Below are 24,225 nucleotides of genomic sequence, written 5' to 3' on the forward strand. Positions count from 1 at the left end.
AAAAGGATCCAGAGACACCTGCCTAGAGATCAGGGGAAGTAAGCTCAACTTTTCTCTTAAGGGATAGGATGAAAGGAAAGAGAAGGAAGATGGTGGTTACATAGGAGTATTCAGCAAAGGCAGGGGAAAGAAACAAACAAGGTCTTTTGGATACCTGCCTCACTCATGAGAGAGGATATTAATGTAAGTGGAAAAGGTAAGCTGTCACCAGAAGATAAACAGTTCTAATGACAAGGTCTTATGATGCCTAATGGCAGGGTTGGGAGACTGAAAGATTCTGAAAACACAGTCATGAACAGGTAAAATGACTGTAAAATCTGATTTTAGAAAGATGAACCTAAGTAACTACTTTCCTTATAGGAGGAGAAAAAGAACGTGAACACAATAAACAGAAATAAATTCTGACCAAATCTTTATTAAATCATTTTAAAACGCCACAGAAACCATTTCAAGGCAAGGAATGCACTTGCAAGAACCTGGCTATCTACCTGAACTAGTATGTGAAAGAGGGATACAATGTAGTGGTTCTCAACCTTCCTAATGCTGCAACCCTTTAACACAGTTCCCGATGTTATAGGGACCCCCAACCATAAAATTATTAACATTGCTACTTCATAACTATAGTTTCGCTATTGTTCTGAACTGTAATGTAAATACCTGTGTTTTCCAATGGTCCTGGGCAACCCTGAGAAAGGGGTCATGACCCACAGGTTGAGAACCACTGGTACAAAGTAACTTACACCAGCAAGGCAGTTGGTGTTTTGTTTTAATTAGTTGATCTTGTCTTACTGTAAAGTATGTATTTTTAAAAATGATTATACTTCACTTAGTGATTTATAACAATTTAGTATTTTTAACAATTAAGAGCTTCTATATTTGGGTCAATAATTTATTATCTCTCATCCACTAAAGAGTTGTCATTTTATTTTAGTTTTATTTTATTATGTGTATACATATGAAGAGTGTGCAGTGTGTGTTTGTGTGTATATTATGTACACGTGTATATGCATGTAATGTGAAGGCCAAAAACTAAGCTCCTCAGGCACCAACCACCTTATTGTTTGAATGGTTCTCACACTGGGGTTTGCCAAACAGACTAGGCTGGCTGCCCTCTTCACTGCCAGAATTAGAAGTGTTTGTGTCACCATGCCTAGTGTTTTACCATAGAGTCTGGGGGTTGAGTTTGGGTTCTGATGCTTATATGAAAGTAGTTTACCAACCCAGGAACTGTTATTTTAAATTACACTGACAAGTAAAATACCAATGTGTCTCATGTTCTACATCAGTACTTTTTAAAATGTAATTTATAGACACAGAAAAATGTGTGTCACTCATCATCTACACTCAAAGCCAGTGTAATGGTTTAAATGAGAATGGCCCCCATAGGCTCATGTATTTGAATACTTGGTCCCAGTTGGTAGAACTGTTTGGGAGGATTAGGATGTGTAGCCTTGTTGGGGGAGGTGTCACTAAGGAGTTTCAGTGATGACATTCCCAGTTAGTTCTCTCCACCTCCGTGTGTGAATCGAGATTTAAGTTCTTAGCTATGCTCTAGCACCATGCTCATCTGCCTGTTGTTATGCTCTCCACCATGATGGTCATAGAGCTGTGGTCCCCAAATTAAATGCTTCATTGTATAAGTTGCCTTGGTCATGGTGTCTTATCACAGCACTAGAAAAGTAACTAAGACAGCCACATATTAATTAGACAAAGTCAATGTCAGTAGATGAAGCCACTCCCTTTTTGGCTTCCTGACTTGAAATACCCATGAATCCAAACACAATAGCCCACAGCAGTCAGAAACTCTTTCCACCTTTCCTTTCTCACATGGGTTTTTCCCTTTTTTCTAACCAGCTCTCTCCACTTCCTACAAAGCAGTTAGCAGTCTTATTAGAAAGCATTGCTTTTGTGTATAACAAGACTAGTATTTAAAAACAGGTCCACAGGAGACATAGAGGGGGCTCCACGATTGCACAAGAACTGAGTTCAGTTTCCAGCAACTACATGGTGGTTCACAATCAACTGTAACTCTAGTTCCAAAAGGCTCTGATACCATCTTCAAGAGTACCAGGAATATATATGGTCCACATACACATGCAGACAAAAACTCATACACATAAAAAAATTTAAATCTTAAAGGATTATTTTTAAAAACAACAACCAAAACTAGGTCCATGGAAAATTCTTATTTAAATCAAGGAATTCTTCTGCACTATGAACAATCAATTCCCAGTTATTTTATATGGTTTAGTGAAAATAATAATGTATTAAATTTTCTTAAAGCCTTGTATAGGACCACAAAATTTATTAAAAGTACCTTAAGGGCAGGCAAAATGGTTCAGTGAGTAAAGAGGCATGCTGCCAAACCTGATGACCTGAGTTGGATCCTCAGAGATCCACGTAGAAGGAGAGAACTTACTCCCCAGAGTCAACTTCTGACCTCCACATGCACACAGTGCCACACACATGTATGAACACACACACACCACACACACATGTATGAACACACACACACACACACACATCATATTTTGTTAAAAATAACAAATAGTAAGTAAAAATTAAAAAGAATTTACAAAAGTATCTTGAAGAGTTCATTTCAGGGAGCTGGAGAAAATGGCTTAATGATTAAGAACACTTGCTATTCTCTAAGAGGGCTCATGTTCAGTTCTCAACACCCATATGTCAAGGCAGGTGTTCTCAACACTTATCCCCACCTCTAACTTCAGCTTCAGGGAAGCTGATGGCCTTTGGCCTCTAAGAGCACTATACACACATGGCATTCATGTACACATACACACACAAATAATAATAAAATATGAGCTACTCTGAGAAAAAGATCAGGGCCATAAAAGAGTTCATTTCAAGAGATGAATCTGAAAGGCAAGTAATAAGCCAAAAGCAAGCCAAGCCTATAATCCCAGTACTTGATAGGCTAAGAAGGAAGACTGCTGGCCTGAGCTACAGAGACAACCTACCTAAAAGAAGAAGGGAGGGAGAGAGGGATTTAAAAAGCACAAATAGGAAATCTGACAGATTTAAGACACAGACACAGTAATGATTAGTTAAGGCTAATGGACAAGGGGAAATTGTGTCTTCCCTTTCTAGATACAAAATGAAAACAAATTTAGATTTAGGTTCTTCATAGTATTTATACTGGATTTAACCCATATGAATACTTGAGCTTTTTCTTTCTTTCTTTTTTTTTTTTTTTTTGATGTAACAATTTCCTTACAGAAATAAACAAGCCAGGCTAGCAAGATAGCTCAGTGGGTAAAGCTTAAGGACCTGAGTTCTATCCTGGTTTTCACATGGTGGAAGGAGCAAACTAACTTCTGACCTCTATATGCACATCATGTCTTGTGCACACAAAGAAACACACATACAATAAATAAATGTAATAAACTTAAAGAAAAAGCAAATCTAACATAGATCTCTACATTCTGTTTTAACCTTCCATACCTTTGAAACTGCTTAAGAGGAAACTTCAACAAGAAGCTTCACATGCAGTCAATAATGGAAGTAAGGCCTTAACAATCATGTGTTAGAGATTGTGTAAGCCTGCATAAGCCCTAAGGACTCCGGTCTAAGAGACTAGCATATACTTTACAATCTAATTGCAGCTCAAATATAAGCACATGTATGATCTGTGACTAAGATTAATGCAGGGGGATTGGTTATCTTCAAATTTAAAAGTACTGTAACTTAGGTCTTCCTCAGTCTTGCAGTTCTCAAAATTAAAAGTACCTTGCCAAGGTAGAACTAGGACCTTCCCTCCAATATACTCATGGTACTAATTAATACAGATGGGCATCCAAATCAAGGTACATTTAGTTTTACCTTTTCCTCAATGAGAGAAAGAGTTTTCGGGGAATTATGAATAGACAGAACAGTCATGGGTATGAGTCCTACAAAGTACCATTAAAGCTTTAATATGGACACAGGGAAAAAGACTGCCTTTCTTGAGTTCAGAGAGGATTCTGGACACTGTAAACTATGATGGACAAGGAAATCCTAAACTAAGCTTTTTATTTTTTTCCTTGTACAGTGCAGTAAATTGAAGCCCTATGTGAGTGTTCTTATCATGTTTTCAATTAAGATCAATACCTGTCATCTGGACATAATTCAATTTACCATGTCCTTATGCACACGTGCACGTGCACACACACAATCTTGTCTCATTGGAACTTCACAGCAATCCAATGACTTGTATTCCTTATTTTTCTTATGGAATAACTCAAGCATGAGACATCAGCAGCACAGTTACAGAGCTAACAAATGATGGAGATAAGTTTTTGCATGAAGAGGTCTGAAAGGAGGGGGAAGCTCTCAGACAATAGAACAACTCCTAATGGTCCTAGATGTCCATGGGAAGTAGAAAGAGAAAGAGTAACTCCACCCTCCAATTCATACAGCTACATTTCAGAGACAAATAAACAGACCTCTGCTAGAAATCAACTGTCATCTACATGACAATGTGTTGAACCCTTTCGGTGGACTTGAGAATGTGAGCTGTTCAAATTTCCCTGGGTACAAGTTCAGCAATAAGAGAACAGATCCAAGGGACTAATTTCAAATGGTTTGTAATCACCTTAGTTTTCTGCAAATTTGTCCCCTACTTATCATGGACCAGGAGGATCCCTTGTGAGATTTTTCTTTGAGAACCATTTGCTTTAACTCAGAATCAACAGAGAAACCAGGGCAGTCCTAACATACTTTTCATCTACTTCTCCTTCCCAAAGTTTGTCATATCTCCAGTACTCCAGCTGCTCTAGCCCAGTCCAATCTCTCATTGCCTCACTCTCATATGGGACTAACTAAGGAGTCCCTATGGCTGCCCTGGGAGGCCTGGCTTTGTTTGCAAGCTTTTATGTGTTCTAGCAATCAGAAAAAGAACACACTACTGAGTATTCACTGCCACATTTTTACCAAAGGCTTCAGGTAGTATCTGCTTCTTCAAGTACGTAAGAGTGAGCAGGTATGCATACATACCAATATTTATTAATTTCCTTAAAATAAAGACATCTATTATTACACTGTTGCAAGCATTAATGTGGTTTCTGTGCTTCAGAGCTACACCATTCCTTAGTCATAATTCCCGCTTTAATATTCTTTTACTATCATTTATTTCAAAATCAGCCATATTTTTGTTTCCAAATATTCATTATGGCCATAAATTTAGCACTTATTTGAAACTGATCAATAGTTTTCAAAGGACAGTACGCCACACTGGAGACAGAGGCAGGCAGATCTCTGTGAGTTTGAGGCCAGCCTGGTCTACAAAGAGAGTTTCAGGACAGTCTCCAAACTTACAGAGAAATCCTGTCTCCAAAAACCAAAAAAAAAAAAAAAAAAAAAAAGTTACTAAAAATGCAGTAGTTTAATTTTAATAATAGACAATAAACTGGAATGACCCACTGACTCACTGGATGAAAGTACTTTCCACCAAGCCCAATAACCTGAGTTTGTCCCCCAGGATCCATGACTTCTGTGGATGGCAGGCAGGCATGCACCGCCCCCCCACCACACACACACTTTTTTTTTTTTTTATTAAAGTAACAATTTCATACCATTAAGAAGGCAAATAAATAACCTTCCAAATTCCAGGTGAACAGTCCCAGAATTGCAGAATGGTAACTGTATCTCTTAATGGCAGCTCTATCTTCCTAAGAATGGTGTCTTAGCTGGGTGGTGATGGCACATTGCCTTTAATCCCAGCACTTGAGATATAGGGGCAGGCAAATCTGTGAGTTCAAGGCCAGCCTGGTCTACAGAAAGAATTCCATGACCAGTCAAAGCTATACAGAGAAACTCTGTCTCAACTGTCCCCCCCCCAAAAAAAAACAAAAAAAAGGTGTCCTACTTTCTTTTTTGTAAAGTCTTTTTTTTTTTTTTTTTTTTTTTTTGGTTTTTCGAGACAGAACAGGGTTTCTCTGTGGCTTTGGAAGCTGTCCTGGCACTAGTGCTTGTAGACCAGGCTGGTCTCGAAGTCACAGAGATCCGCCAGCCTCTGCCTCCCGAGTGCTGGGATTAAAGGCGTGTGCCACCACCACCCGGCTGGTGTCCTACTTTCTACCTTCCAAGCTCACAAAAAAGCCAAGTATCATCCTATAGGAGAGGATTCTTTGAAATCTATACAACTGTGGAAGTGACTTATAAAGCAAGCTCCAATTCATCTACACTAAAACTATGTGGTCAGATAGACACCAAGCTCAACAATCTTCATTAGGCTGCAATCTGGAACAGCATTCACACTATCCCAAATTTTTAACAAATTAAGCCAAATGTGTCAACTAGTTAATTAAATAAATTAGCAAAAGTGATTTATTAAGATTTCTTAAGGTAAGCAATGACATTACCTGATCCCGATCCTGACGTTGTCATATCATAAATTAAATCTTTTAAGGTGGTACCCTCTGAAATGAAAGGGCGATCTAGTGATGGATCCTCTTCATTTGGCACTCGATGATGAATGACAGTGCGGTTATGGCAGATATAGACCATCAGCATAAGTGCAATACAGACGAAGCAGACCGGACCAGCAATGACAGCTGCCAGCTCCACAGGACCAAGGCCAGAGGACTGCTTTTCTGCAAAAGGTCCTCAAATGAAATAAACATCAACAAGAACAAAAAAAAAACTGTAGGTGGCACCCACATTTTCTAAGCCCTCCATATTTCCCCACATATTCACTACTGTCACTTAGTCACAGAGCCTCATCACACAGGACTCAAGCCAGAACAAGCTCCCCATTCTGTCTTCTTTCTATTCTGTCTTCTCTCCTTGGCCTCCCTTTTTGGACCTTAAGCTCTGTCAGTACCTTCTGACTCTTCCTATGCATCCCCAATCCATCTCGTAATTCATCAATGAGCTGATGAGCTAACCCACACCCTAGACCTCCCTCCTATTTATCACCTCAGACAAACTAGTCAGGGAACCAATAGTTTGAAACAAGCACTTTGGCTTTATCTTCTTATTCCAAGTGCACAGCAGGTTTATAGCAGAGAAAAAATATATAAATACAGTTAATAAGCTTTTACAAATTATTTCCTTGTGATCCTGCAAAGGCTCATATTTTAGTATATACAGTTCCACCAACTTTTAAAAGTCAAACACTTCCCTGTTTACATTTTAATCTATTTATTTATTTATTTATTTATTTATTTATTTATTTATTTATAAATTCCCTGCCCCCTTTTTTGTGAGACATAGGCTGGCCTCAAACTTGGGATTCTCCAACCTCTGCCTTCCAGCACTGGGATTAGAAACCCTTAAAGTTTTTAAAATAGTTTGTGCAATACATTCTTTCTAAACTATTTTTGCCAACTGCATTTTTAATTACAAATTATTTTCTTATACTCTCTTAATAAATTAATATTTGCTCATTTCAAAAACACATTAACATATACATATATATGTGTCAACAATTTTAAAAAAGGAGGCTATGAATTTAAAAGAGAGATCAAGGAGAATATGAGAGGGCTTGGAAGAAGGAAAGGGAAGGGACAGTGTGATATTATAATCTCAAATGTAGTATTTAAAAATGCACTAATTATAATTATTTTGGCATTTACCAAGCTTTATTTTGTTAGATGCTCCCCACCATATTATTTCATTTCTGACATCTTCATTTAGATTAATTTCTTATCATACAGAATTCTATTTCTAGCAATTTCTTTCAGGAAGAGTATTTAAATCCTTATACACTGCATATTTAATTAGTTATATGAAGACAGCTATTATCTTTGTATATGAAAAGTCTTTGTTTACTTTAAGAATTTTGGTGACAACCAATATGTAATATTTTACTGCCCCTGATACTTGAATAAAGTGGAAAACCTGAACATTTTTCTCCTTTCTAGGTAACTGGTGTTAAATGCACTGATGCTTTTTCCCCATATTTCAAAATTACACTGGGTCAGCAAGGTGGCTTGTGGGAAAAATGCCTGTTACTGAGTCTGATAACCTCAATTCAATCCCCAGGAACCATAAATGATAGAAACAACTCCTTCCTACAAGGTGTCCTTTGACATGTGCCTACATGCACGTGCATACCCCACACAACTCTGACCTCCATAGAAAATGTGGAGGTCAGAGTTCAACTTTTGGATGCCCATTCTCTAAACAAGCATTGGATTGCAAGGGACTCTTGTTTCAAACAAACAAAAAGTGACAATAATAGCAACAGAGGATTTTTTTTAAATAACAAAGTAGAAGTATTCCTGTAGCTGTAGTGTTTATTATATCTAAAATTCAAGATGCAAATTCAGTGTTTGATCACACACACACACACACACACACACACACACACACACACACACACACACACACACACACACGAGGGAGGGGGATGGAGAGAGGGGGAGAGAGACAGAGAGAGGAATGCAGGGAGGGAGGGGGAGAGAAAGGGAGGAGGGAAAGGGGGGAGAGGGAGAGGTCTTACCATGTAGCCCTGACAACTTCCCCCCCCCTTTCTGGGATTAAAGGTGTGTGTCACCTTTCCTTTCCTTTCCCGCCCTCCCTTCTTTCTTTCTTCTGGTATTTATTCTTCCATCAATTCCACTAGCATTAATATAGGTTTTCTCCTATTTTATATTCCTTTGGCTATTAAAATAAGAATCTAGGGCTTGATGAGAGTGGCAAATTTTTATTTAATTCAGAATCTTAAAATTGCTGGTTCTACCAGGACCATTTACTATTATTTCATGTGTATGGGTGTTTTGCCTATATGTATGTATGTTTGTGCACTGTGTGCATGCCATGCTTGCAGAGGTCAGAAGTGGGCATCAGATGCCCTAAACTGGAGGTCAGACAGTTGTAAGACACCATATTGGTGCTGGGAATTGAATCTGAGTCCTCTGGAAGAGTAACAAGTACTTTTAACTGCTGAGCCATCTTTCTAGCCCTCCCAGGACCTTTTTAAAAAAGTATTAAATACATGGTCTCACTAGACATCATATAAATTATAAACAAGCTAAAAAAAAAAAAAAACACAAAATGAAAGCATCTAGACTGTTTAGTGCACCTGATTTCTGCCCATTAAAAGGCTATTGATTTGGATGCCTTAAGATGTAGGCATACCATACTAGGAAATGAGAAATTCATTCTGAGGACAAGGTAGGGGAAACTCTAAAGACATGCTGCCCTAAGAGATTCTAGAATTCACTTGAAGAAGCTACCCTTGTAGGCATAGCAGATCTCACTGAAAGTCTCCTAGCACTGCTTTCTCTAACAACACACACCCAGTAGTCAGGATCCTGGCTACTGGTAATTCTACAACTGTGGACAGGTCAGTTTCTGCCTCTACCTTCAACAAGATGAGCTTGATGACTTCTGTAAACATTTGCAGCTCTAAATCTGTAGGAAGTTTAAAAGCTTTTACCATTTTGGAGGAAGGAAGGGAGGGGTGCTAATATAACAACTTACCTGTAGTTGGGAGTTCTATTTTATTGCAGTGGTCCTGATTGCAGCAATATGTTGTTGTAACAGCCCCTGTTTTTAAAGACGGTGCACAAACAAATGGCCTGTCCCGAGGAATTAGGTCGATTTCAGCTATACACATACTGTTGTGTATAACTTTATCTGTGGTCTCTGTGACTGAGACAAAACAGAGACCATCCGTCTCACAGGTAAAATTATCTTTCGTACAGAGGTGGCAGAAACACTGTAATGCTGGAGAAAGAGAACAAAATTTTATTATGAAAAAGAATCCCAAGGTTCAGTTTAAAAGTTCAACATTTACACTATTAATATATTTTTTCTATATTATAACACAATTTATGTACTGCTCAAACAACCAACTTTTATTACTCGTAGGATGTCCAAGAATCATGTATACATAGAAGCTAAGGTAATTTAGTGAAATTTCAACCTGGGCTTCCCCCTCCACCCCCAAATCTCCTTCCTAAAAAAGAATTACACAAAATTTCATCCAGACAAGGCAAGCATTTGCCCTCTCATTTCAAACGAAGTACAGTTATACTTGTTCCTAGCCCTAAATGAGACATCCACATATACATACCTCCCACCCCCGATAAGTGATTGTGAAACAATGGTAAAAATACTGCCACAAACTCAATACAGACTAGAAATGCCATTTCAGTCGATCTGTGGCAATGAAGTAATAGAAACAGATTCATACTGAGTCACAGGTTTTCTACTCACGCTTGTGCAAATCCTAATAGACATATCTTCTAACTATGATGGGGCAGACTATTCCAGCAACAGTTTATATATTCCAGCCACATGGGCAAAACCAGCTACATGCCCAATATACCTATTAGATTTTTGTGGCTCAACTCTAGAAATGACCCTTTTATGGAAGTATCTGCTGTCACCAACAGATACACATACACACCCATATCCTCTAATGAGGTTAAGTGCTTATCCAAAGTACACACAACATACCAGAAATGCTCTTAGTATTTCCTCTTCTAAGAAAATGTAAGTACTTTGAGGCTGGAGACCCATACCCATTCTGAAAATCCACCATACAGTCCTATGCCTGACACCAGCACTCAAAACTGCTTGCTGAGTGAACAACACAATAAGTGATCCAAGTAATTACTGGCAAGGGAAAAGTCCAGTTAGGAGGAATGGCCAACAATGATGAGACCAGGGAGGTTCATAAAGCTAGAAAGGGAGTAGCTAGGCAGACAGCAGGCCAAAAGAAAGCTATCCTCCTAAATGGCTAGTGTGTTGTGCAGGGAAGTTTACTTGGCATGCCTGAGTTCAACAACCCAGCATATTCCCCAAAATAACTTGTCTTCAGAACTGTCCTTGACTGGATGTGAATGCTGAGCCTCTGGTATATGCTCTCTGATAAGAATGTTTCTGTATGTGTAAGGTTTTGGGTCACACAGTACCCATCTGACCAGATAGTTTGCACTAACAATGTGATTCACAGAAGAGACCTATTTTTGTTTGTTGGGATGGAGGCAGTAAGTCCTTAGCTCAGCTGTTATGCAGACCATAAGCCTGTGATAGTTAATCTATATCATCAACCTGATTGGGTTGAGAACTACCTAGGAGATTTGTAAAGCACATCTCTAAGGGCATTTCCAGGGAGGATTTGGGGTAGAGATGGGGGGAACCTGCCCTGAATGTGGGAAGAGGGAGGAGGAAGTGGGAGAGGAGGAAGAGGGAGGAGGAAGTGGGAGAGGGAAGAGGAAAATGGGGAGAGGAAGAGAAAGAGAGGAGGAAGGGAGAGAGGGAGAGAAGGAGGGGGAAAGGAGGGAGAGAGACTCATTTAAGATGTTCTGCCACACCCTCCCCAACTTGATGGCTAAAATCTCTAAAACTCTAAGCAAATGAAGCCTTTCATTAAGGACTAAGGATAGTAATCCTCAATATGTTTCTCTCAGCTACTTTGTCACAGAAATGCAATGTCTATCTAATACAATGGCTGGCGACTGATTTTCAGTAAAAGCCCTGGACGCCAACCAAGGCTCAAGTGAGCTTCCCTGGTTGACAGTACTTTGTACATGCTGTCACATGCCACTACTAAGAGAATGAAGTGTCCTGCTCTATGAGGAGAAGGTGTGTTGTTTGAGGACCCTGAACTAATATCACAGCTAAACTCAGGAACATCAGGTTTTTTTTGGACAGCTGCTTCAAAAGGTCAGCATGCTTGCCTATTATCTTAATAGACTAAAGATCATTATAAAAAATATTCTCAGAGCCAATGAGATGGTTCAGTGGATAAAGGCTCTTATCACACAATCTGCTGACCTGAACTCAATCCCCAAAACCCATATAAAAGATGGAAAGAGGGCCGGAGAGATGGCTCAGCAGTTAAGAGCACTGACTGTTCTTACAGAGCCCTTAGTTCAATTCCCAGCAACCACATGGTGCCTCACAACCACCTTGAATGCGATCTGGTGCCCTCTGTTGTTGTGCAAGCAGAAGACTATATACATAATAAATAAAATCTTTAAAAAAAAAAAAAAAGATGGGAAGAAAGCAACAACTCCAAAAAGTTGTCTTCTGACCTCCACCATGTTCACTCCCTCATACACATAATAAATTGAAAAAATATTTTCTTCCTTCTTAAAGTTTAGCCATTTAACTTAACTCTACCTACATATGAAGGGAATTCAAGAAGAGTAATACTGTTAGTTGATTTTGGCAAAGAGTTTTAGTTCTCTCTTCTGCCGATTATCCTTTAAGATCCTAACCAAAGACCCTTCCCACTTGTGCTCTTCAGTCCTTCCCTTCAGATAACCAGGGCTTGTTTCATTTGTTCTTACACACCTCTGCATACCTTGAAGATGAACACCATCTGTCTGTCTACTGTTTGTTGTTAGTGACTTTCATTACTCTATGAAGGGCTATGTTTAGCTGCTTTGTTTTATTTTATTCTAGACTCCTAGGTAATTTCAGAAAAACATATTTGCTAAATGGTTTCCCATACAAGAGGTCACAAAGAAGAGAAAAGCAGTCTGAGTTACACACACATTTTCATTCCCAAGATAATCTACCAACAATGATAAACATTCTGGGTCCTGAGTAACTACCAACTTCACAACCATTACAGAACTTTCACTGCTATTTCTACAGCTGTGTGAAAAGTCGGTTCAGGTCAAATGTCCTTGTGGCATATTTTACACACAGACAGCTTCACAGTATGTATAAAGTAAAAACATATAACTTAAAACAAAGGAGGACAGGGCAGTGTCGACCTGGCAGTATTGACACAGTTAGTACCACAGGTGTCCTGAATCCACGAAAGCCTTACACAAATCCCTTAGGAAATCTTGCAAACATTCACTAGCAGTATATGGCTATAATATTCAACAACGTTCTCTGTTCTCACTTCCAGCAACAAATGGTTTAGAAAATCATTTAGTAAAGGCTTCAATAATAATATAATGCTAGCCCCATCTTCCAGTAAACAAAACATCTCATTAGAACTGATATTTGAGGAATGCTTGCTAGCAAGTATTTTGGTTAGACATGAGATCTCATTATCCTGAACTTACCAGCAAGCCCTGAGGTCATTAATACTATCTTGAACATTACTGATGAGAGCAGCAGCTTGCAGCATTTATTATCATTGAAGTTAGAAAAGCGAAACAGATATAAAAATAAAATCAGACCTAAGGCCACTATACTTCTACAATGAAATAGAAACAAACTGTCATGCCAAATAGTTGTATTAATTTGCATTTTGCTATTTGTTTTGGTCTTTGTATTTAACTTACAGATTAAATTTATAATTGTAAATAAGCCCAAAACATCAAGTTATATGCTTTCTAATTTCATGTCTACAATCTAAAGAACATTGTGAAAAATACATTTTGAATTTTTCCTTTCAAAGAGGTCAGTGTATAATAAAATTTTGAAAAAGCCAATGCTGAAGGGCTTCTCACTACTCTTTCAACAGGGTCAATAGACAATATATACATCATATAATACAATGCTTAGCCAGGCAAGGATTTATCTCTTGAGGGAATTTAGAAATTCTATTTTTTTCAGTCTAGACCAGATGACTGAATACAGGATTGCTACTATATGACATAGCAAAATAGTTTATGAAAAATTAAAACAGAAACTTAACAATTATCACAAACATTATCTTAATTCTCATTTCTTATAAATTCAAGTCTGTAAGTTAAGTGTGGTAGTGTACACTTGCAATTCTAGTGCTTAAGAAGCAGAGGCAAGAGGATCCAAATTCCAAAACACAGCAAGACTGCTTAAAAAAAAAAAAAAAAAAAAAAAAAGGCTTTGGGATGCAGTCAGTAGTAAGGCAGTTGCCTACCATATGAAAGGCCTTGGGTTCAACACCCAGCATCTTACCCCCCCTAAAATTGAAACTGATTTTATTATTAAATAGATCCAGCTCCTGGTTCACCTCATTCCCCCTTTTAATTTTATTTTTCCTTCCTGTGTATGTAGGAGTGCCTGTGTGAGTATACGTCATGTGCGTATGGATGACCGAGGAAGCTAGGAGTGTTATAGGTTGTTGTGCATACCTGATGTGGGTGCTAGGAACAGAACTCAGGACCTCTCGAAGAACAATATGTGTTCTTAACCACTGAGGCATCTCTCCAACCTCCACCTCCTTCCTCTTTTATTAAAATAGGTCTTTGGGCTTGCTTGTCATGCAAGCCTAACAACCTTACTCTGATTCCAAAGACTCAAGGTGGAAGGAGAGGACCAACTCTCAAAGGCTGTCCTTTGCCCTCTACTCATACACATATACACACAAATAATTTTTAAGTTGAAGTAGGTGCTGGAAAAATAGATCAGTGGCTAAAGGCACTTCCCACTAAGTCTGGGAACCTGAGTTTGATCCCCAGAAACCACATAGTAAAAGAAAACGGACTCCTTTAAGTTATCCTCTGATTTACACACATTTTCAGTGGTACATTTTTCTCTTCCACGAATCACACTCCAAAGAAAAAGGTAGTTAAAATATTTTTAATTAATCTAGTCTCAGTTTCAATTTTTAAATATTTTAAACTAGTATAAAAGTAATGAATGTTATTGCTGCATTTTCACACATATGTATCATAATGCTATATTGCAATTCACCCTCATATCCTCTCCTCATCACCTTTACCTTCACAAATAGTCTCTTTTTAGGTCACAGTTATTCCATTATGTTCTCACTTAAGATCCTTCACATCCTCACAGTCCCTGTTCTAAATCCATCACATTTAAAATCTCACTTTCAAATGAGAGAAAACATCTGTTTTTCTGTGTCTGGCTTATTTCATTTAACATGATTTACAGTTCCATCCATTTTGCTACATGGATACAACATTCATTTGCTCATGGACATTTAAGCTGGTTAGTTACATACCTTGGCTGTTGTAGACAGTGCAACTATAAATATCAATGTGTAAATATCTCTGTTGTCCTGGCTAGTTTTGTGTTAACTGAAAACAAGCTAGAGTCATCAGAGATGACTGAGAAAATACCTCCATAAGATAGCTGTAGGCAAACCTGTGCAGTATTTTCTTAATTAATGATTGATGTGGGAAGGCTCGACCTATTGTGGGTGGGGCCACCCATGGCCTGGTGGTTCTGGCTTCTATAAGAAAGCAGGCTAAGCAAGCCATGGGGAGCAAGCCAGTAAGCAGAACACCTGTATGGCCTCTGCATCAATTCCTATCTCCAGGTTCCTGCCCTGCTTGAGTTCCTGTCCTGACTTCTTTAAATGATAAACAGTGATGTGCAAGCATAAAACCCTTTCTTTCCTCCCCAAGTTGCTTTTGGTAGTAGTGTTTTATTACAGCACTAGCAAGCCTACCCGAGACAGAAACTGGTACAAGGAATGGGGTTCTACAGGAACAGAGTATAAGGATGAATACTTTAAGTATATGGAATAGGCTTTCCAATTTGCCAACACCTACAGTTCCTGAAACTCTCCTAGAAGCTTGGAGAATACTGAAAGGCCCTGGTGTGAACTATTTTACAAAGTTAAGGAGACAAATGCATTTGATTATTATGATTCACCAGTTGTAAGAGGCAACAGATTTGGTGAATCTGTATATAAAACTTTTGACAATCTGTGGAAAAATTATGATGCTGGTTGGTTGCTCCTAGGATCTTTGGCTTTAATTGATAAAGGAAAAGAATGAGCTACATGATAAAATTAACCAACTTCTAGCATCTCAGAATACAGTGAAAGTCAGTAATGGGCTGGGTGACAACTAGGTTCCAGATGTGCAAAAACAGTCTAAAGGTTTCTAAGTGTGCCTGGAAGAGAATCTCTTCTCCAGCAGCCACAGAGCTCAAGTTGTGGAAAATCAAACTGAAGCCCTCACTGTAAGATTGGCTAAATTAAAGTGAAAATTCAAGTCCCAGATTCAGAGAGTGTCAAGAGTAAAAGTATTTAAAATGGTAAAGAATGGGATCTTGTAACTTGGGATGGGAATGTGTAGGAGAATCCTATCAAAGCTGAAAACTGAACCCTCAGAATCTCAAGGTTTTAGCTCACCTGAGGAAGTAGTCTCTCCACCCTCAGAAGATGTACTCCTACCCCCTGAAATACTGCCTTTTCTACCTTTCACTGAGGAAATTAACCCTTCATTGTCTACTAAACCAGCAGTGACTTTCTCTAAAGGATATACCAGAACATCTATGCTAAGATGCAAAGTCCTTTGTACATCTACCCAGGAACTGTATGGTTGGGTCACATGGTACTTTTATTTTTCTTTCTTCCCTTCCTTCCTTCCTTCCTTCCTTCCTTCCTTCCTTCCTTCCTTCCTTTTAGGAACTTATACATTGTCTCCCATAGTAGCTATACTAGTTTACACTCCCAAAAAAAGGGTTTCCATTTTTTCACATTCTTACCAGCAATTATTGTCTTGATGGCAGCCATTCTGACTGGGGTGAAATGGAAACTCAAAGCAGTTTTATGTGCATTTCCCTGATAGCTAAAAATGCTGAATACTTTTTTCAAGTATTTATTGGCCATTAGTATTTTTTCTTTTGACAATTTTCTCTTCAGTTCAGCAACCCATCTATTAATTAGGTGATTTTTTTGATGTTTAATTTTTGCAGCTCTTTATGTATTCTAGATATCAGACTCCTGTTTGATATATAGTTGGCATCCCCCCACCCAATTCTGTAGGTTCTCTCCACTCTGCTGATTGTCTCTTTTGCTGTATAGAAGCTTTTTAATTTCATGAGTTCCCAATTATCAATTCTTACATTATTTCCTGTGGTACTGGAATCTATTACAGAAAGTTCTTGACTATGCCTATGTGATAGTTAATACTTGACAGGATCTAATGTCTCCTAAGAGACAAGCCTCTGGGCATGCCTGGAAGGGATTATCCAGATTAGGTTAGCCTTGGACATGCCTGGGAAGAATTATCTATAAATGTCTGTGAAGGACCATCTATACCAGTTTATGAGGTGGGAAGAGCCAGCCTGAGTGGATGGCACCATTCCCTGGGCTGGGGTCCCAAAGTACAGCTGAGCACAGGCATTCATCACTCTTGGCTTTCTGACTGTAGTACACTGTGGTCAGCTGTCTCAAGTTCCTGAGGTGCCAACACTTCCCTGACATGATGACACCAGAAAGCTTGGGGCCAAATTAAACCTTTTCTCCCTTAAGCTGTTTCTGTCAGGATATTTTCCCACAGCAACAGAAATAATGTATCTAACATAACCTGTATCTTGAAGTGTTTTATTGGTTTTCCTCTAACAGTTTCAAGTTTTACAATCTCTGCTCCAGTCTGAATTGATATTGTAGATGCCATTTGTTAAAGCTTTTTGCCAATGTGCTTTCTGACACCTTTTGTTTACAAATGCTATTATTTATATTTATACCTGTGTCCTCTTATTCTACTCTAGAGACTCATCTCATGACTACTATACAGCTCGTTACTATGGTTCTGAAAGATTTTACATCAGACACTGATACCTCCAGCTTTCTCTTCCTGCATAGGACTGCTTTTGCTATTTGAGGGTCTTTTGTGTTTCCATATAATAAGATTATGAATTTTTTATAACTATGTAAAATAAAGTGTCATTGGAAGACTACCACTTGAACGAGACTGCACATCACTTTTGGTAAAATTATTATTTTTCACAATATTAATTCTGTCAATCAGTATGGGAGGTCTTTCTCATTTTTTAATTCTGGATCTTTAAAGTTGTTAAGGTACAGGTCTTTTATCTCACTAGTTATGTTTATTCTTATACATTTTTTGTTTATTGAAACTACTGTGAAGGGAACATCTTTCCAAACTTCTTTCTCAGCATGTTTGTCACAGATATATAGAAAAGATACTGTTTTGTTTTTGTATGTTAATTTTGTGTTCTGTAACTTTGTTAAATGCTTATCAGTTCTGAGTAACCTGGTGGAGTCTTTAGAGAATTTTAAAATAAAAGTCATACATTATGAAAATAAAGATGGTTTGACCTCTTTTCCGACTTGTTTTCCTTTCCTTTCTCTTTTATTGCTCTAGCTAAGAGTTCAAGCACTACACAGAATAATATCAGAGACAGAGGAGAAGCTTGTCTTGTTCCTGATTTTAGAGGATATACCTATAGATTTTATCTATTACATAGCCTGTTATAGTGTGGTATGCTTCTGTTTATTGTTTCTTAAAGGCTTTCATCATGAAGGGGCATTGAGTTCTATCAAAGGCCTTTTCTGCATCTATTGAGATGATTATATGATGTCTTTACATTTATGTGCTGTGCTTATTGATTTCTGTATGTTAAATGAACATTGAATCCCTGGAACAAAGTCAACTTGTTCATAGTACATGATCTTAATGTGTTCTTAAACTGGGTCTGTAAGAATTTATCCAATTTTTTTCTCATATGTACACCAGAGAAATCAATCTATAACTTTCTTTTATTGGTTACGTCCTTGTCCAGTGTAATGTTGGCTTCGTAGAATTAGTTTGGTAAGGTTCCCTCCCTTTCTGTTTTATGAACAGTTTGAGCATTGGCATAAGCTCTTCTTCAAAGGTGTGGTAGAATTTGACAGTTACTCTCTAGTCTTGGGAGACTTTATTACTACTTCAACCTTATTGCTTATTACATTTCTAATTTTATTAATTTGGATCATTTCTTTTTTTGTTTAGTTTGCTAAAAGTTTGTCAGACTTATTTATATTAAAGAACTAACTCTTCAACTGACTCTACGCAATGCTCATTTAGCCTCTACCTCATTAATTTTTCCTTCGTATTTATTATTTATTGTTGCCTATTCTCTAGGCTTTGACTGTTCTTCTAGACCTTGCGGTACAACATTATTTATTTGAAATTTGCTGACTTCCTTATGTAAGCCACAAAGCTATGATTTTTCCTCTCATAACTTCCTTAGCTGTATCCCAAAGGTTCTGGTTGTTTGTTTTTTTCCCATTTTCATTTAATTAAAGAAACTTAATTTTTTTCTACCTGATTTTTTCAGTGAGCAGTGTACACTTAAAAGTTTACAGTTCCATCTACTGTTTCAATTTTTAAATTATTTCATAAAGAAACATTTATAAACATATCTAAAAAGTGATACACTCAATGTATGTCCTTTCTTATACTCGAAAGCCCAACTTTTACTCCCTAGTCTGCAGTATCAGGCCATTGAATTTATTTCTGTCCCCATTCCATTTATTTATTTTTATTATTCTCAGTGCATCTCAATATACAGATTGCCAGGTATAGCAAAAAATAGCAAACATATTTGAATTTAAGTAGCTTCCTAGAATGGATAGGATATTAAACATATTTAAAACTCAGAATAATCAAAGTGCTTCAACTTGCTGAAGCAGAAAAGATGGGAAGCAAAGCTTCACATGATATGCAAGTCAGAACTTGGGAGAATTCATATAATGTGTTATACTAATGATGATGAGAAAGCTATACTAATGGGATTTTCCTCAGTGGCAGGATTTCATTTTCAGTTGTTAGAATCCCAAATACTCTAAGATAGTCAAATTCAAATAATGGTTCTAGACTAAACACAAGTCATTTAATTTCAACAACAAAATGGACATAATTCATTCCCAATCCAGCTCACCTTAATGAGCTCAAGTCAGACACATTTTGAAACTAATTACATGAACATATATACATATACACAAAAATATATATGTATATATATAATAAAAACATGTTTAGGGCAACATCATCTATTGATAAAATGAAATGTCTTTTCTCAAAAGTTGTACAGTAGAATCCTAGATTGATACAACTATATAAAACTCAAAGATGATGATTCAGTTCTGTCATTTTATATAGAAATAGTTAGGAGACTCATAATGATTAACAGCAAATATTCTACTCAAGTTACACAGACAGATGTGAATCGCCTCTGCATAGCCATCATGAACATGAATGACTTCAGATCTCCAGTACCCATGTAAAAGGCTGGTATGGTGGCACATGCCTGCAATCCTAACACTCGGGGCAGGGGGCAGGGGGCAGGGGATGGCGGTGGGGAGACATGAAAATCCCTGGAACTTGCAGGCCAGTCAGTTTAGCCAAATTGGTGCACTTCAAGTCCAATGAGAGAACCTGTCACAAAAAAAGGTGAAGAACAACTGAAGAGGATACCTAATAGTGATCTCTGGCATGAATGCACACACAAACACATACATATAAAGAAAAAACCCAATTGTAGCTCAACTGGACAGCTTCACATTTAGACCCCGAGCCCAAGATTTTGATATTGATTGCAAAGAAAAACAAAACAAAACTAAACTAAAAAACCAAACTCAGTGTTTAGTACCTTTCTACTATACTGTCCAATTTGGTTTCTATCCCCTAATCTCTGGGATAATGCAAAGCTTTTGCTCTGAGATCCCGATTTCCTTGAACTTTTAACATTCTAAAATCTGAATATATTTCACAATCAAAGTCACAAAAATATCAAGGGGGTAGCAAGGAACAGGACACACACCATCACAGTCCAACCTCCAGGACAGAAAGGTAAGACAGGATATTGCAATTTGGGACTGTTTCGGTTCAAACTGGGTCCCCCAAAATAGCAGTGCCACTGACAATGTCATAAGTAACAGCTCAGAATGGACTAAGACTGAGTAAACAGAAGGATTGCTAGGACATAAACAAAAGTCTAAAATCAGGATTCCTCAGAAACTTGTGAAGCTGGTTTCTGTTTGTCAGGAAGAGTCATTACTTCCCTTATCTGCCCCACAGCCAACTACCTGGTTGCAACCAGGCATCTAGCTCCCTATGAACACATGCTCCCTTTAACACATACCAAAATCCCCAGGCTAGCTCCCAGGTCCTGGTCTACAAGCCTCCCTGATATTCTTTCAGGCTGTTCTAGCAGCCCCCAAGAGAGAAGGCCATGGCAGTTTTGAATTTCCCAAATAAACCTTTCTTTCTAAGCAAAGAGCAGTCCAGTTCATTGATTTCACTGTACCCTTGCTTATAGGAATGACCACAGATGGTACTGTTCATTTAATCATCATATTAATTATTTGTACTGGTTACTCTCCTGCAAATAAATCTTAAAAGTTTGTCTGTACACAGATTTCACTATGGTTCCACACTAAAAGAAAAGGCTATTAAGTTCACAGGGAGGAAAAATCAGTCCGATACACTGGAATGTATTACTACCAGTGAGGTTTTCAAATATTGTAGAGTAAGTCAGAATTTTCAATGTTTCCAATTTTGATGTGATGTGAAAGACTATCAGATACCAAACACCTAGCATGTCAAATGAAGTGACTCTAATAAAAAGAGATCAGTCCCCTTGGGGATCTTTCTTGACTGTACAGTGTGAGGGTGATACACATTGACAAATCCTTTGAGGTACGGCAGCCAGCCGCTTCTATCACCCATTCCTCTACTCCAATTCCTTGGAGTCATCTACATTCCCCTCACTATCCCCAGCAACCATGCCATGTCCCTCTCCAGAGACCTTTCATCTCCTTCCTCCCTCCCACCTCTTCTACCTCTATGTAGCATACCAGGTAGATTCTCTCCATTCTATATGCTGCTATCAGTACAAACGAAACTAGAGAACTGTCCAACATCTCGCTCCAGGTTATTCCAGGTGTTGAGTTTGTTCTTTGTTTGAGACAGAGTCTCACACCATGTAGCCCTGGCTGGCTCAAAAGTGACAGAGATCCACTTGCTTGTGGGTCCCAAGTGCTGTGATTAAAGCATGCACCATCACACCCAACTTTTGATTTGCTTTTCAAGGCTTTCAATCTTCAAATCAACCCCTTGGTGTTACCCTGCAGCAAAAATGCCAAAGTGAGCTTGCTAAAAAGGTCATATAATGTAAAATAAATTTCTCTGGTCTACAAAACATTTTACCTCCAATGTAGGGTTTTAGAATAAAAATCTTAATATCCCAGGAAAATCCCATTTACTTCTATCACTTTCAAATAGCTTAAACATTATTGACAATTAAGTCACATCTCATTACAGAATTCTCAACCATTTGTTTTTCCAAAAGTCTTTCATCTTCCTCAAGGCTCCATGAAATTAGCTAACATAGTATTAACTGGTTAACAGAAAAATGGGCACTAATGGGCTATCCAATGACAATGAGATTCAACAGAAGAATTTACGAAGGCTTTCCTCTGAGTTCAAAATGAGATAAATTACACAAGTAACAGATAAAAATTTACTTAAGAGGTTTGGGGGAATTTGACAACAGCTCTTAAAAAATGAACAATATTATTAAGTGACTACATATTAATAAGTGATACTAAGCTGGGCAGTGGCACACACCTTGAATTCTAGCACTGGAGAGGCAGAAGCAGGCGAATCTCTGATTTCAAGGCCAGCCTCCAAGTTCTAGAACAGCCAGGGCCAGACAGAAAAACTATCTCAAAAAAAAAAAAAGAAAGAATGAAAGAAAGAAAGAGTAAAAAAAGAAGAGAAAAAAGAAAAAAAGTATTGTTTGAACATAGACACTCAAGAGATTCAAAAAATTAAAGTTGGAACAGAAAGTTACCCTGGCCATGGAGACAAATCCCTTATTTTCCAGATATTTTCTAGCAATGGTACACATATATCTGTCTGTCTGTCTGTCTGTCTGTCTTTCTCTCACACACACACACCACACCATGCACACACATATACAATAATAATAAATAAACAAATTTAAAGGAATAAATAAGTAACATCAGCCTCCAAAGAAACGACTGAGTGCCTAGAGGATGAGTGGGAGACTTTACCACACATACATTTTGAAAAATGTGTGAATTTCCAAAAAGATGAGTGTTTTTTACCTACATAATGATGCAGAAAAAAATAACCGAAGAAAAACAAAAATGGCTGCAGCTTCCAACACCTATTGCAGAGTTCCCATGGAGTCTGAGAGACCCATGGAGCCTCCAAAGGGTGACATGACAGGTAGGAGTCTGCAGAGCCTGCAGCAGCTCTAGATCAACTAAACAGTTTAAAATGTGGACTCAGGGGTGTTGGTGGCGCACACCTTTAATCCCAGCACTTGGGAGGCAGAGGCAGGCAGATCTCTGTGAGTCCGAGGCCAGCCTGGTCTCCAGAGCGAGTGCCAGGATAGGCTCCAAAGCTACACACAGAGAAACCCTGTCTCAAGAACCCCCCCCCCAAAAAAAAAATTAAATTTCAGAAATACACTGAGCTGAAATCTGGAATTTAGTTGAAGAGAGGGAGGAATGAAGATGGAAGGGGTCTGTACCAGGTTGGAGAAACTCACAGAAACAGTTGGCCTGAACAAGGGAGAGCACATCGACCCCAGATGCTACCTGAGAGGCCAGTACAAGACTGATCCATCTCCCTGAACATGGATGCCAATAAAGAGGCCTCTGAACTCCAGGGAGCCTCAGGAAGTGGGTTAGCATTTTTCCCTGGTGTAAGAAGGAACTTTGAGAGCCCATCCCATGTGAAGGGATACACTTTGGCCCTGAACACATGGGGAAGGGCCCAGGCCCAGCACAGGAAGATTTGGTGGACTTTGCAGAGCCCCCGTTGAGGGCCCTACCCTGCCTGGGGAGTGGTGGGTGGATGGGGTGGGGGGTAGGTTGGGGGTGGGGGAGGAGGATGGGGTGAGGGGAGGGAGAGGGAGAAGGGACTTGCATGTGAAACAAGCTTGTTCCCTAACTTGAATTAATAAAAGAGAGAGAGAGAGAGAGAGAGAGAGAGAGAGAGAGAGAGAGAGAGAGAAAATTGTCTTCTCATTAAAAAATAAAATAAAATGTGGACTCAGGAAACTGGAAACAAAGATGGCAGAACAGTTGTATACAACAGAGAATGACAGATTTATATTACCTTTGCTTTGTCTCGGCTGCAATCACAAAGATCGTGCCTGATGAGCCATAGGACTGCCAGCATGGATATGCAGCAGTGGCAGCTTGGGGCTCCCACAGAAACAGGTCATTAATGAATAGGGCCAGCTGGCCCCCAACATGGAGCCACTGCAACTACAGCATGTGCTGCTTGTCCTGCTTTGACTGCTGCTAGCATGCTACAAGTACAAAGGTCAAACCTGGGAGCCTCAAGGCAGCAGTCACTGAGGGCAGGGAGGTGTACAGCAGCCAGGAGCTTGCATAGAACCCACCTAGCTGCAACATCACCCTGAATCTGGGCAACAGCAGACAAGTCTCAGCAATGGTTCAGTATTTATGGTGCTTCAGAAACCAGAAACCTTGAATCAAACCAACAACTCATTGCAATGAATATTTGCATGTAAAACTGTTTGGCCAAAAAAATATACTGTATGACACATTGCAGTTTCCAATGCTACTATTATGAACAAATATGTGATGGAGAGGAATGGAATGATGGTGAGTGA

General features: G+C 38.6%; 1 protein-coding gene across 2 annotated transcripts in view; it reads right to left on the minus strand.

Moving 5' to 3' along the window:
- Nucleotides 1-24,225, minus strand: part of Tgfbr1 (transforming growth factor beta receptor 1) — a 58,965-nt gene that overhangs the window by 16,657 nt on the left and 18,083 nt on the right. The window contains exons 2-3 of one of the 2 annotated variants that reach the window (XM_027403129.2): nucleotides 9,427-9,672; nucleotides 6,360-6,590 (exon numbers count right to left, since the gene is read on the minus strand). In XM_027403129.2, the coding sequence (XP_027258930.1) occupies nucleotides 6,360-6,590; nucleotides 9,427-9,672 (477 nt within the window). Of the gene's footprint in view, nucleotides 1-6,359; nucleotides 6,603-9,426; nucleotides 9,673-24,225 lie in introns of both variants that reach the window. The other variant, XM_027403130.2, reaches the window with a different exon arrangement.

This window comes from Cricetulus griseus, chromosome 2 (assembly GCF_003668045.3).
Source record: "Cricetulus griseus strain 17A/GY chromosome 2, alternate assembly CriGri-PICRH-1.0, whole genome shotgun sequence".
Taxonomy (NCBI): domain Eukaryota; kingdom Metazoa; phylum Chordata; class Mammalia; order Rodentia; family Cricetidae; genus Cricetulus; species Cricetulus griseus.